The sequence below is a fragment of the Corythoichthys intestinalis genome, chromosome 10, assembly GCF_030265065.1.
Source record: "Corythoichthys intestinalis isolate RoL2023-P3 chromosome 10, ASM3026506v1, whole genome shotgun sequence".
NCBI classification, from domain to species: Eukaryota; Metazoa; Chordata; class Actinopteri; order Syngnathiformes; family Syngnathidae; genus Corythoichthys; species Corythoichthys intestinalis.
Window position 1 is genome coordinate 53,608,728 of NC_080404.1, and position 13,598 is coordinate 53,622,325.

General features: G+C 38.5%; 1 protein-coding gene across 3 annotated transcripts in view; it reads left to right on the plus strand.

Moving 5' to 3' along the window:
• ccdc172 (coiled-coil domain containing 172) overlaps positions 1–13,598 on the plus strand; it is a 29,917-nt gene that overhangs the window by 11,057 nt on the left and 5,262 nt on the right. For all 3 annotated transcript variants that reach the window (XM_057847832.1, XM_057847831.1, XM_057847833.1), the window contains exon 7: positions 20–122. In XM_057847832.1, the coding sequence (XP_057703815.1) occupies positions 20–122 (103 nt within the window). The remainder of the gene's footprint in view (positions 1–19; positions 123–13,598) is intronic.

The following is a 13,598-nucleotide window of genomic DNA, read 5'->3' on the forward strand; positions in this document are numbered from 1 at the left end:
ATCCTGAATCGTCGTTTAGATGTTCAGCGCCAGCTGAACGAGGCCAAGGAAACGACAGCGGCATTGCAGGCCGAAAGTCACGCTGCCCATCAGAAACCTTTCACCGACAGCGACGTCATAAGGTGGGTGTTCAAATAACGGTTCATTTTCAGTGTCATTGACAGCAGTAGACGTCCAATCCATTCAGACTGAGTTAAACGGTCTATTACTAGTAAACCAAAGTGAATTAGCGACATCCTGGAGTCCATTATTTCCAGTGGAAATATACAGTGGGGCAAATAAGTATTTAGTCAACCACTAATTGTGCAAGTTCTCCCACGTGAAAATATTAGAGAGGCCTGTAATTGTCAACATGGGTAAACCTCAACCATGCGAGACAGAATGTGGAAAAAAAACAGAAAATCACATTGTTTGATTTTTAAAGACTTTATTTGCAAATCATGGTGGAAAATAAGCTTTTGGTCAATACCAAAAGTTCATCTCAAGCCTTTTTTTATGTACCCTTTGTTGGCAATAATGGAGGCCAAACGTTTTCTGTAACTCTTCACAAGCTTTTTACACACTGTTGCTGGTATTTTGGCCCATTCCTGCATGCAGATCTCCTCTAGAGCAGTGAGTGATGTTTTGGGGCTGTCGTTGGGCAACACGGACTTTCAACTCCCTCCACAGATTTTCTATGGGGTTGAGATCGGGAGACTGGCTTGGCCACTCCATGACCTTAAAATGCTTCTTACAATGCCACTCCTTTGTTACCCTGGCTGTGTGTTTGGGATCATTGTCATGCTGAAAGACCCAGCCACGTCTCATCTTCAATGCCCTTGCTGATGGAAGGAGATTTTCACTCAAAATCTCTCGATACATGGCCCCATTCATTCTATATTTACACAGATCAGTCGTCCTGGTCGCTTTGCAGAAAAACAGCCCCAAAGCATGATGTTTCCACCCCCATGCTTCACAGTGGGTATGGTGCAATTCAGTATTCTTTTTCCTCCAAACATGAGAACCTGCGTTTCTACCAAAAAGTTCTGTTTTGGTTTCATCTGACCATAACACATTCTCCCAGTCCTCTTCTGGATCATCCAAATACTCTCTAGCGAACCGCAGCCGGGCCTGGACGTGTACTTTCTTCAGCAGGGGGACACGTCTGGCAGTGCAGGATTGGAGTCCCTGGCGGCACATTGTGTTACTGATAGTAGCTTTTGTTACTGTGGTCCCAGCTCTCTGTAGGTAATTCACTAAGTCCCCCCCCGTGTGGTTCTGGGATTTGTTGCTCACCATTCTTGTTATCATTTTGAGGCCACGGAATGAGGAGGGAGTTGAAAGTCCGTGTTGCCCAACGACAGCCCCAAAACATCACTGCTCTAGAGGAGATCTGGATGGAGGAATGGGTCAAAATACCAGCAACAGTGTGTGAAAAGCTTGTGAAGAGTTACGGAAAACGTTTGGCCTCCGTTATTGCCAACAAAGGGTACATAACAAAGTTTTAAGATGAACGTTTGGTATTGACCAAGTACTTATTTTCAACCATGATTTGCAGATAAATTCTTTAAAAATCAAACAATGTGATTTTCTTTTTTTTTTTCCACATTCCGTCTCTCATGGTTGAGGTTTACCCATGTTAACAATTACAGGCCTCTCTCATATTTTCAAGTGGGAAAACTTGCACAATTAGTGGTTGACTAAATACTTATTTGCCCCACTGTAAATTGAGTTTGAAACCCGAAATATAGGGGAAAACAACTTTTGAATAGGTATCCAGTGAAGGGTTAAAAGTTTCATTCATTCCTTGAGGGGTAACTTTATGCTTAGTTATATTTAAATGTGTCATGTATTTCGTGGGATTCGGGCTAAGAGCTTCAACCTGACCGCCTCCTTATTCAGTCATCGTCAAAAAGCCGACAACCTTAACGGCGGGGGCCTCGGCGCTCTGACAAGTTAATTACACCAAATGGGCTTTTTAACATTGCTCCAAAAGGACATTGGGCCAGCAGGATGCCAGCAGGAACCGAGCTAACTTGAGTTTGTCTTCCAAGGATGGATTTGCTGCCTCGGCTTTTAAGTGTATTTAACATCGGAAGAGCGATGGAGACTGCTGGCGAGATGTCTGACCGGCGTTTTTTTTAGGAAACAAACACCCCGAGAGGAGAGAGAGGACCTTTTTTTTTTTTTTTTTTTTTTACAAGGAATTCAAGATCACAGCCCATTCTGTTTGAAATATGCCTCGGCTGAAGTTTATTACTTCTTGCTTTCTTTGCCAGGAATCTCTGGTTTAGTTTGAAAATATGCTAGCTACACTTGCTAACTCTCTAATTGTCTGCCTTTGGTGGTGAAAGACATCTAAAACGGGTGTTCAACTCACACTGGCTTGCAGGTGACATTCATGGCAAGTCAATCTCTTGTGGGCCAGACCAGTTTATGATAGGCCAATGATTGGCCTTCTAGTCAAAATGAATTGGACGCCTAGCACCGTCAGTAAGGCTAGAATATGAGCATTTACAGCCAACTTTTGGTCACTTTGTAATAGGGATATCCCGATCTGATCACGTGATCGGAAATCGGGCCGATCGCGCCATTTTTCAGAGGATCGGTATACCGCTCATTAACTGCAAAGGAGGCTTCAGTTCAATTCACAGATGTTTATTGCTCTTCAGCACGCCAGAACACCATAGAACTAGGTTCAAACTTAAAACATATATTAAATATGTACAACTTTAGCATAGCAGCAAAAACGCTACTGGCAAAATAAAGTGCTGGCCAAAAGTACTGGCACCCATGCAATTCTGTCAGATAATGCTAAATTTTTCCCAGAAAATGATTGCAATTAAAAATGCTTTGGTAGTAGTAATTTCCTTTATTTTGCTTGCAATGGAAAAAATGCTAACGAGAATGGAAAAAAAACATTAAATCATGATCATTTTACACAAAAATCCAAAAATGGGTCGGACAAAAGTATTTGCACCCTCAGCCTAATACTTGGTAGCACAACCTTTTGACAAAATAACTACGAAGAACCACTTCCTGTATCCATCCACTGAGTTTCTTAGAATGCTCTGCTGGAGTTTTAGACCATTCTGTTTTGGCCAACTGCTCCAGGTCTCTGAAATTTGAAGGGTGCCATCTCCACACTGCCATTTTCAGATCTCTCCACAGGTGTTCTATGGGATCTGGACTCATTTCTGGCCACTTTAGAAGTATCCAGTGGTTTCTCAAACCATTTTCTAGTGCTTTTTGAAGAGTTTTTTTTGGGTCATTGTCCTGCTGGAAGACCCATGACCTCTGAGGGAGACCCAGCTTTCTCACACTGAGCCCTAGATTATGCTTCAAAATATGTTGGTCGTCGTCAGACTTATAATGCCATGCACACGGTCAAACAGTCCAGTGCCAGAGATAGCAAAGCAACCCCAAAGCATCAGGGAACCTCCTTCATGTTTGACTGTGGGGACCGTGTCCTTTTCTTTGAAGGCCTCGTTTTTTTTTTTTTTTTCCTGTAAACGCTATGTTGATGCCTTTTCCCAAAAAGCTCTACTTGTGTCTCATCTGACCAGAGAACATTCTTCCAAAATGTTTTTGGCTTTCTCAGGTAAGTTTTGGCAAACTCCAGCCTGTCTTTTTATGTCTCTGGGTCAGAAGTGGAGTCTTCCTGGGTATCCTACCATAGAGTCCCTTTTCATTCAGATACCAATGGATAGTATGGGTTGACACTGTTGTACCCTCAGACTGCTGGACAGCTTGAGCTTGTTTGGATGTCAGTCGAGGTTTTTTATTCACCATCCGCACAATCTTTCGTTGAAATTTGTCGTCAATTTTTCTTGTCCGTCTACATCTAGGGAGGTAAGACACAGTGCCATGGGCTTTACACTTATTGATTACACTGTGCACGGGAGACACAGGAACATTAAGGTCTTTGGAGATGGACTTGTAGCCTTGAGATTGCCCATGCGTCCTCACAATTTTGCTTTGCAAGTCCTCAAACAGTTCTTTGGGCATCTTTCTTTTCTTAATGCTCAATGTGGTACACACAAGAATACAGGACAAAGGTTGAGTCAACTTTAATCCATTTTAACTGGCTGCAAGTGGGATTTAGTTATTGCCACTACCTGTTATGTGCGACAGTTAGGTAACAGGTACTGTTTTTACACATTCGAGAAGCGTCACATGATTTTTCAAAGGGTGCCAATACTTTTTGTCCGGTCCATTTTTGGAGTTTTGTGTAAAAATATAATGATTTATTATTTTTTTTCTCCATTCACTTTTGTGTTTTTTCATCGCAAGCAAAATAAAGGAAGATATTACTACCAAAGCATTTGTAATTGCAATCGTTTTCTGGGAGAAATTGAACATTATCTGACAGAATTGCCGTACAATGCAAAGTTGCACTAATCACTTTAGCCTGTATTCAACCAATTGCATTCTTCACAAACGCACTCCTCTCAGTCAAAGGTAATGCGTGAAATTTGCATGAAACTTGCTCATTCACACCATCGTCAACGACGAGAAAAATAGAATGTACAGTGCACATCACATGCGTGAGAAACCCGACCGCAACTGCTCTCTCCACAAAAGTGTAAAGCTTGCGGTTAGCGACGTAGCGCGCACTTCCGGTTAACATGTCAAATGGATGAAGTATTCAACATGAATGCAAATGCCTGCAGCTACAATCAGAATCGGGTGAAAAGGATCGGGTTTTTAATTAAAACCATATATTTGTTTTTCTGATTCTTGCTGGTACAGCCTCTCACACTCCCGTCTGCTGCTTTTCTTGGTCAGCAGGCAGCTAGAGTTTGCTACTTAAGGTTGACGATGATTGACAGGTTTGTAGCTTTGATCTGGAGTGAAGGCTCTGTAGCGCTACGATTAAAGGCACAGATGTGTCTATTATAGGGCTGCAGCTATCGAATATTTTATTAATCGAGTAATCGACTGAAAACTATCGATTAATCGAGTAATCGGAAAAAAAATACATATATATTTTTAGGTGAAGCGCAATTATGAATATACATGAGAAAACAAGACATTTCATCTAATATTGAACCATTTTCAGTCAATCAATGTCTTTATTTTTGATGTACATTGTTGAAAACAGCCAACAATTGCATCTCAGGGGTAACTAGAATTAAAAAAAAGACTAATTCACTGCTTTCACTCAAAAAACTTTTAGATCTTATTAAAAAAAAAATATATATATACATAAAAATGCCATTACGCTTGATAACACACATCACTGAAAAGTTAGGCGAAAAGGTGTTTTTCCCACGTGTTTGAATTGAATTTCTATTTGTGTCAAGCTATTTTTAAGTTCTAGTTTTAAGTTGGTCTAAACTGTAAGTCCTGATAGGATTTTGAGTTTTTGCAGTGTTCAAAATAAATGTATGATGCAGGCTGTATTGGAGCACATTAGGGACCAGTGCTATTTGGTGTTTTATCCAGCAATGACTACTGAGCTAAAATTGATATTAAGTATTTATTTTACATCCTCATCACTCTACAACGCTATGTTATGTTAAAGCCTGTATGTAAGACACGTTAGCCACGCATCGACAGTGGTCATAATTAATAGAAACCTTGCCCTCCGCAGGGCTAACCTTACGTGAGCTAGTGACAGTAACGTTAATCTTATTTATTAGCGCTTAGTGCTCTACTGCATTAAGATGGCGGCTGTTTACTAACGCCGCTGACTGTCATCTTCTTCCTTTACGCACGTGTCATCAGCGCATTGTCCTGCATTAAAAGTAGTCGGAGCAAAACGTGATGCTAAGAGCTGTCAAAATAAACGATTACTCGAGGTGAATAAAATTACTTGGATCAGTTTTTAAACTCGAGTTGCTCGAGTATTCGTTTCAGCTCTATTAGGAGTGGGAACCTCCTGGTACCTCACGATACGATTTGCGATACAAAGCTCACGATAACGATGATCTGACGATACAACGATTATCGATACATTGGTCAGGAAATCATTCGAGAATATTCTACAAACAACTAATAAACAGAAAAACAAGCTTCTGCTGTGAATTGGAATGAGTTTATCATTAGTAAATGTCCAATCCATTTGAACTTGGGAATCATGGTGGAAAATAACATTCGTTCATTCGCTGCCACCCTCCCACTTCAAACGGATTGAATGTCTATGGCCGGTAGTGGTGGCCAATGCCGGGCAATGAGGTAATTTTGGGTCATTTACCTGTTCATTTTCAGTTACTTCCTGTTGATTTTGGGGTATTTTATGGGTCTCTTCCTGTTTATTTTGAGTTACAGAACAGGAAATGACCTGGGAATCACCCAAATGAATAGGCAGTGACTCAAACTCAACAAAAAATGACCTGGAAATGCCCTAAAATGAACAGCAAGTGACCTTTAAATGCCCTGAAAATCGGACAGAATGACTGTGAATGCTCTGGTTTCGAATGAACGAATGTTACCAGTCTAAATGGATTGGGCGTCGAGCACCGTCAATGAACCCTGAGAGTTAACTGAGACACTATTATGGTGGAAGATTTTGGTAGCAACTTGTTGGTTCATTTTGATTTATTTTTTTTAGACATTGACACCTTTTCAAAACGATATCTCGAGTCTTGGCAGGAGCATATCGATAACTAGAGATGTCCCGATCGATCGGGATGCTGATCGATCAGGTCCGATCATGTCATTTTCAAAGTATCGGAATCGGCAAAAAAATATCGGCCATCCTTTTTTTAATATATATATATATATATTTTTGTTTTTTATTAAAGCGTTTTCTAATTGTATTTAACGTTACAGACATAATATGTTACACTCATCCAGAGTCTTAATTTTAGGCTTAAGGTAGAGTTATCAAATTTATCCCGATAACGGCGGTAATTTTTTAAAAAAATGTATCACGTTAAAATATTTAACGCAATTAATGCATGCGCTGCGCGATCAACTCACGCATTGTCGCGCTCAATCTGTAATCACGCCGTTTTACCTATATAGAGAGATAAAAGGCAGCGTTAAATGAGTAGAGTGAATTATGGCAGCCTTTGAGCCTTTTTTTAATTGGCTAAAGCCTTACAATCCCTCCTCCCACGATTAGAAATATCATGGGAAGCAATGTGGGGAAGCAAGGTAGCAATTGATCTTTTTCTTAAAACCTTATGTTATTTCCCAACGCAGAGAAGATATATCAATTGGTAGAGCTACGCACAGTCATGGTTCCACTTCCCATCATGCATTTGGACAGGGCTACAGTATCATTTACTGAAAGCTCAACAAATACACTAGATGGCAATATTTAGTCACAATATACAAAGTCACAAGTCTTTCTATCCGTGGATCCCTCTCACAGAAAGAATGTTAATAATGTAAATGCCATCTTGAGGATTTATTGTCATAATAAACAAATACAGTACTTATGTACTGTATGTTGAATGTATATATTCGTCTGAGTTTTATTCATTTTTTCCTTAATGCATTGCCAAAATGTATATGATCGGGAAAAATTATCGGGAACGATTGGAATTGAATCGCGAGCAAAAAAAAGCAATCGGATCGGGAAATATCGGGATCGGCAAATACTCAAACTAAAACGATCGGATCGGGAGGGAAAAAAACATGATCGGAACAACCCTATCGATAACTTTTTGGGATACAAAGTATCACGATATATAACCATTTCGATATTTTGTCACACCCCTAGTGTCAATCATAGTATAACTTGTTACACACTAGCGGTAGTGTGCTGTGGCAACTCATTGTGTAAGTAAGAGGCTGTTCTCAGCAGCGTGAGTGGATTTGAGTGGACTCACTCAATGAAGCATTTAATAAAGACAAACAATAACATTGTAGAAAAATGCTTAATAGTCATTCACATTTATGAGGTGGCACGGTGGGACAGGAACATGTTTAAAACTTAAGAAAAACTTTTTTTTTATCGGCAGTTGAGTGACATCACTGAATGGGGCTTATTGGACCCCTGCCGGGCCGATTCTGGCACGCGGGCTGTATGTTTGACACCCCTGATCTAAAAGATTGCGAAAGTTCAGGGAAGGTTAATTTAATTAGGTTCACTTGGGAAGTAGTGCTGTTGCCATGGCACTGAAACATGATTGTTTACCAGCAACTCCGACCAGGAGGGAGGTTTTAGCATCACAGGCACTGTTTCATGAGCTAAAAATGGAGAACAACTTCCAGAACATGATGTTACTGGTCACTTTGGGTTAGCGCTGAATGAGCATGACCGCCGCTGCCTCTGGATGCTCCAGCAGGTTGATGCACCTTTATTTCAATAAGGACAGAAAATCAATAAACTTACGGGAACAAAGGAAGCCTCTTATTGCTAATACCGCTGCTTTTATTTTACAGTACAAATGTACACCAATCCTACCTGTGGAAAAAATACAGTGCAATAACATCACATTATGTACTGTAAAATCAGTGTTACGTACATTTATTGTTCTTTGTATTGTTTATATGAGGCTTTATAATATTACCAGATTTCCAGGCACTATTACTTATACTGTACATATATAAAACCATCGATCACCACTGACAGTGATAGATATCCAATCCATTTGGCTGACACTAATTAATCATGTTTCTGTGCCATTGACGGCACCAGACGTCCAATCCATTTTGATTGGGAGGGGCGAATGAAGATTTGTTCCAGTCAAAACGAACTGGACGTCTAGCGCCGTTAATGCCGGCCAATGACTTACGACTACTAGGGCTGCAGCTATCGATTATTTTAGTAGTCGATTAATCGATGAATTAGTTCGTTCGAATAATCAAGTGATCGGATAAGGAACAGTAAAATTTAAAATATCTGATCTCAGCCTCAAACAGTAATAAAAAAGTAAATAAATGAAGATCTTTGTACAACAAAAGAACAATTGGCTAATTTACATAGCAAAAGTCCGCTAGCTTAAATGCTATAAAATGCTAACTTTTTTTTACAATGCTCTTAACAAATGGTTTGGACACATATCCCCACAAAAAACAGCTAACTATACCTATAAACTAAATTACGAATGCATTAAAAAAAAAAGAAAAAAACTGTAGCTCAAACAAAAGCCAATGTTGGTCTTAACAGGGAGCAGCTGGATTCACCCATGTAAAATGAGGCAGACAATAGGGCAGTGGATCCACCTAAATCAAGAAAACTAAATGCAAACACTTTCAAAGTAAACCATTACAACGCCACTTAAATTTTCCTGCTTCGAGTTTTCGTTTAAATAAATTCAAATCTTTATTTCTAATCAATTACCAGATTATCGATTAATCGTTGCAGCACTAATGACTATTACTTGTCATTCCCAAGATTCACCATCTTATCCTCATGTTTGTGTTTTCTAGATTGGAGTTATTGCTGCTTTTTGTTTAAGGTTGCACTTTGCTAGTTGTATATTTTTTTAATATTATTTGTACGGCATGCATCGATATTCCTAAGAGATTGCAACCACTGTATCGTATCTACCATAACTGCTGTACCTTAGATATTAGGGGTGTGACAAAATATCGAAATGGTGATGTATTGTGATACTTTGCATCCCAAAAGGTTATCGATACTCTCATGCCAAGAACTGAGATATCGTTTTAAAAAGGTGTCAATGTTAAAAAAAAAGAAAAAAAAAAGGAACCAACAAGTTGCTACCAAAATCGGACTTTTGCTATGCAAGTTAGCCAATTGTTTTTTTTTTTTTTTTTATGCCCTTTGAGGCTAGGCTCAGGTGTTTTCATTGATTTTTTTTTTTAAAACTCATTTTCTCTAAAAAACATATAAATATGTTCTATTTTTAATTATTTGTGTCCTAAAAACGTATTTATACGTCTTTTTAGAGCTGTCCCGACTAGTCGACATAGTCGACGTCATCGATGACGTAAATCCGTCGACGAGCACAACATCCCGTCGACGGTTAATGAAGGGTTGAAAAAAATATAAGCGTGGAAAGTTCAGAATGTCGGATGCTCTGTATGCAAGCGGGGAAAGCGGCACAAAGCCAAAAAAACCGCACCAGAGTGTCCAAAACATTGACATATTTCAAAGAAACAATGGAGGGTACACTCTTCTGTCCTGTCTCTTCAATGCCAAGCTTGGCTGCACGTCGGCCGTGAATAAACACCTCAAATGCCGTCACCCAGTTGTTTTTTTTTTTTTCATCTTTTGTACATCAGAGGGTGCTGTCGCCTTACTGAATAATAATGTTTCATTTACAATGGGCCTATAAGTGCTATTAGTATTGTCCTTAATGCTAACTTAAAGGTTTATTTCATGTTATGGTTTATTTTATGGTATAGAAAATTATATAAGGTTAAAAGGTCATGAATATATACAGTATATACAGTGATTGCCCTCAAGGGAGAGATTGTCAATGATAAGGTAATACATTAAGGTAAAGGCAATTCATTGATATATAAATAAGGTTTAAAAGGAAAAAGGTGAAAAGTTTTTGTTAATTTCGAATTGTGTTGTTTTATTTGTGCGCACCGTAGCTCTTACGGTGTGATTACATCAAGGATGGAATAAAAGTTGTAAACCATCAGTTTAAGAGACCACCTTTTCAATCGTGATGCTACACTAGTTAATTCTATCAGCATTTGAACTCATTGTTTTTTTTTTTTTTTTTTGGTTCCAAATTCATTTCCAATCATTCCCGATAATTTTTCCCGATCATATACATTTTGGCAATGCATTAAGAAAAAAATGAATAAAACTCGGACGAATATATACATTGAACATACAGTACATAAGTACTGTATTTGTTTATTATGACAATAAATCCTCAAGATGGCATTTACATTATTAACATTCTTTCTGTGAGAGGGATCCACGGATAGAAAAGCTTGTAATTCTTAAAGGATGAATGTGACTTTGTATATTGTGACTAAATATTGCCATCTAGTGTATTTGTTGAGCTTTCAGTAAATGATACTGTAGCCATCTGTTCTGCCCAAATGCATGATGGGAAATGCACCCATGACAGTGCGTAGTGGTACCAATTGATTTATCTTCTCTGCGTTGGGAAATAACATAGGGTGTTAAGAAAAAGATCTATTACTATCTTTCTTCCCCACATTGCTTCCCACGATATTTCCAATCGTAGGGAGAGAGAATGTAAGGCTTTAGCCAATTAAAAAAAGGCTCCAAAGGCTGCCAAAATTCACTCTACTCATATTACGCTGCCTTTTAACTCTTAAAATATATAGGTAAAACGGCACCATCACAGATTGAACGCGGCAATGCGTGAGTGGGCCGTGCAGCACATGCATTAATCGCGTTAAATATTTTAACGTGATAAATTTTTTAAAAAATTAATTACCGCCGTTAACGGGATAAATTTGATAGCCCTACCTCAAGCCTAAAGACTCTGGATGAGTGTAACATATTATGTCTGTAACGTTAAACATAATTAGAAAACGATTTAATAAAAAAAAATATATATGTATATATATATATATATATATATATATATATATATATATGTATTCAAAAAAGGCATGTCCGATATTTTTTTGCCGATTCCAATACTTTGAAAATGACGTGATCGGACCCGATCGATTGGCATCTTGATCGATCGACATCTCTAATAAAAAGTGGTGTTTTTGGAATAAGAGTTAAATACAATTAGAAAACGATTTATTTTAAAAATATATTTAAAAAAATGCATGTCCGATATTTTTTTGCCGATTCCGATACTTTGAAAATGACATGATGGGACCCGATCGATCGGCATCATCTCTAATTATAATAATTATTTTTTTTTAATTTACTTTTGTTCTGTGAAGAATCCAGAAAGGGTTATTTGATAGTGGCTTTCGGAAAAACAATAAATTTTTACATTTAGGCACTCCTGCCATCGTCACACTTTTTTTGTTACAAACTGACCCCGGCCCCTCACCAGTTATGTGGCCCTCACAGGAAAAAGTTTGGGGACGCCTGTATTAAATGTTCCTAAACGGATTACTCGATTATTTGAGCTAACTAGTTGAAAGATTAATCTACAACCAAAATAATCGATAGCTGCAGCTCTAATGAAATGTATTTACTGTATCGGTAAATAATTGCTCTTTTGTTCATAACAATATCAAAATGTCCTCGTTGCCGTGCAAACACCAAACGAGGCTATTTGCATTGTGTCTTTGTCAGGCCATCGGCTTTCGTCGAGCCCCCCGGCCACCCCCGAGCTGACCCTAAATCATGCGTGTGCTTAGCGTGGCCCGTTCATCCATCAGCCTCATTAAATGCGGGCGCTTCATTAGCTCCCCCACGGCCTTATTGGCCCTCAGGAAGTACTGAGGATGTGCCTGGGCTCATTCTTATGATCACCAGCCATCAATCCCGGCTCCGGCCCGGCCACGCTGTCTCTTTAAGAGGCATATTTTACCCCCGCGTATCGACTGGTGGAAATTGAATGCGTGTCAATATGAATGAGTGCAGAAGTCGTTTCAAAAAGTCTTCCGCGTGCACTTTGTTTTCCCCACACAAAAGCATAAACAGGATTTAGGGGCAACACGAGACACAACTAATGTACACGAATGTTAGATAAACAATGGAAAATTGCCATCTTAAGTGTTTCATTCTTATTTCCCGGAACACAACCCTGTTATTTTTTAGCCCCTGAAAACAAACACAAGGGCTGCCCTTTGCAAAAATGGCATTTTGTCTCCGTTGTCCAAGTGTTTCAGGACTTTTCAATTGAAAAGATAGAGGTGTAACGTGCCATATAGCCTTCGAACATTTGCTGGCGCGTGAAATTACGCGGACAAAATAGAATACAATCATCTTGATTTTATTTCAATTCTTTCGGTGCCACTGATGGTGATAGACGTCAAGTCATGTGGTTCTTTTCATTCTTCCAAATATTGTGATGAGTTTGTCACAGGTAGACGTTCCAATTCATTTGAACTTGCAGGGCTAGCGGCAAATGAACAGAGTTTATTGGGCTTGGATGCTTATCGCAATCAATGTTAACCAGTCAGTTATTCAATAAGAAACATTGTTGACTTAAAAATGGTCCAAATCCTCTTTGTTGAGCCTTATAATAACATTTTTATTTATACATCTTAAAATTTACTGTATATATGTATAAATTAGGGCTGTCAAACGATTAAAATTTTTAATCGAGTTAATTACAGCTTAGAAATTAATTAATCGTAATTAATCGCAATTCAAACCGTCTATAAAATATGCCATATTTTTGGTAAATTATATATAAATTACGTAAAATAAATTGTTGGAATGGAAAGATAAGACACAAGATGGATATATTCATTCAACATGCGGTACATAAGGACTGTATTTGTTTATTATAACAATAAATCAACAAGATGGCATTAACATTATTAACATTCTGTTTAAGCGATCCATGGATAGAAAGACCTGTAGTTCTTAAAAGATAAATGTTAGTACAAGTTATAGAATTTTTATATTAAAACCCCTTTTAATGTTTTTGTTTTAATAAAATTTGTTTTCAATCAAAAAATAAACTAGTAGCCCGCCATTGTTGATGTCAATAATTACATAGACAATGCTCATGGGTGCTGAAGCCTATAAAATCAGTTGCACCCAAGCGCCAGCAGAGGGCGGCAAAACTCCATAAAACACAATTAACAAGTGGGCATTTCACTCTACTGTCATTTTAATA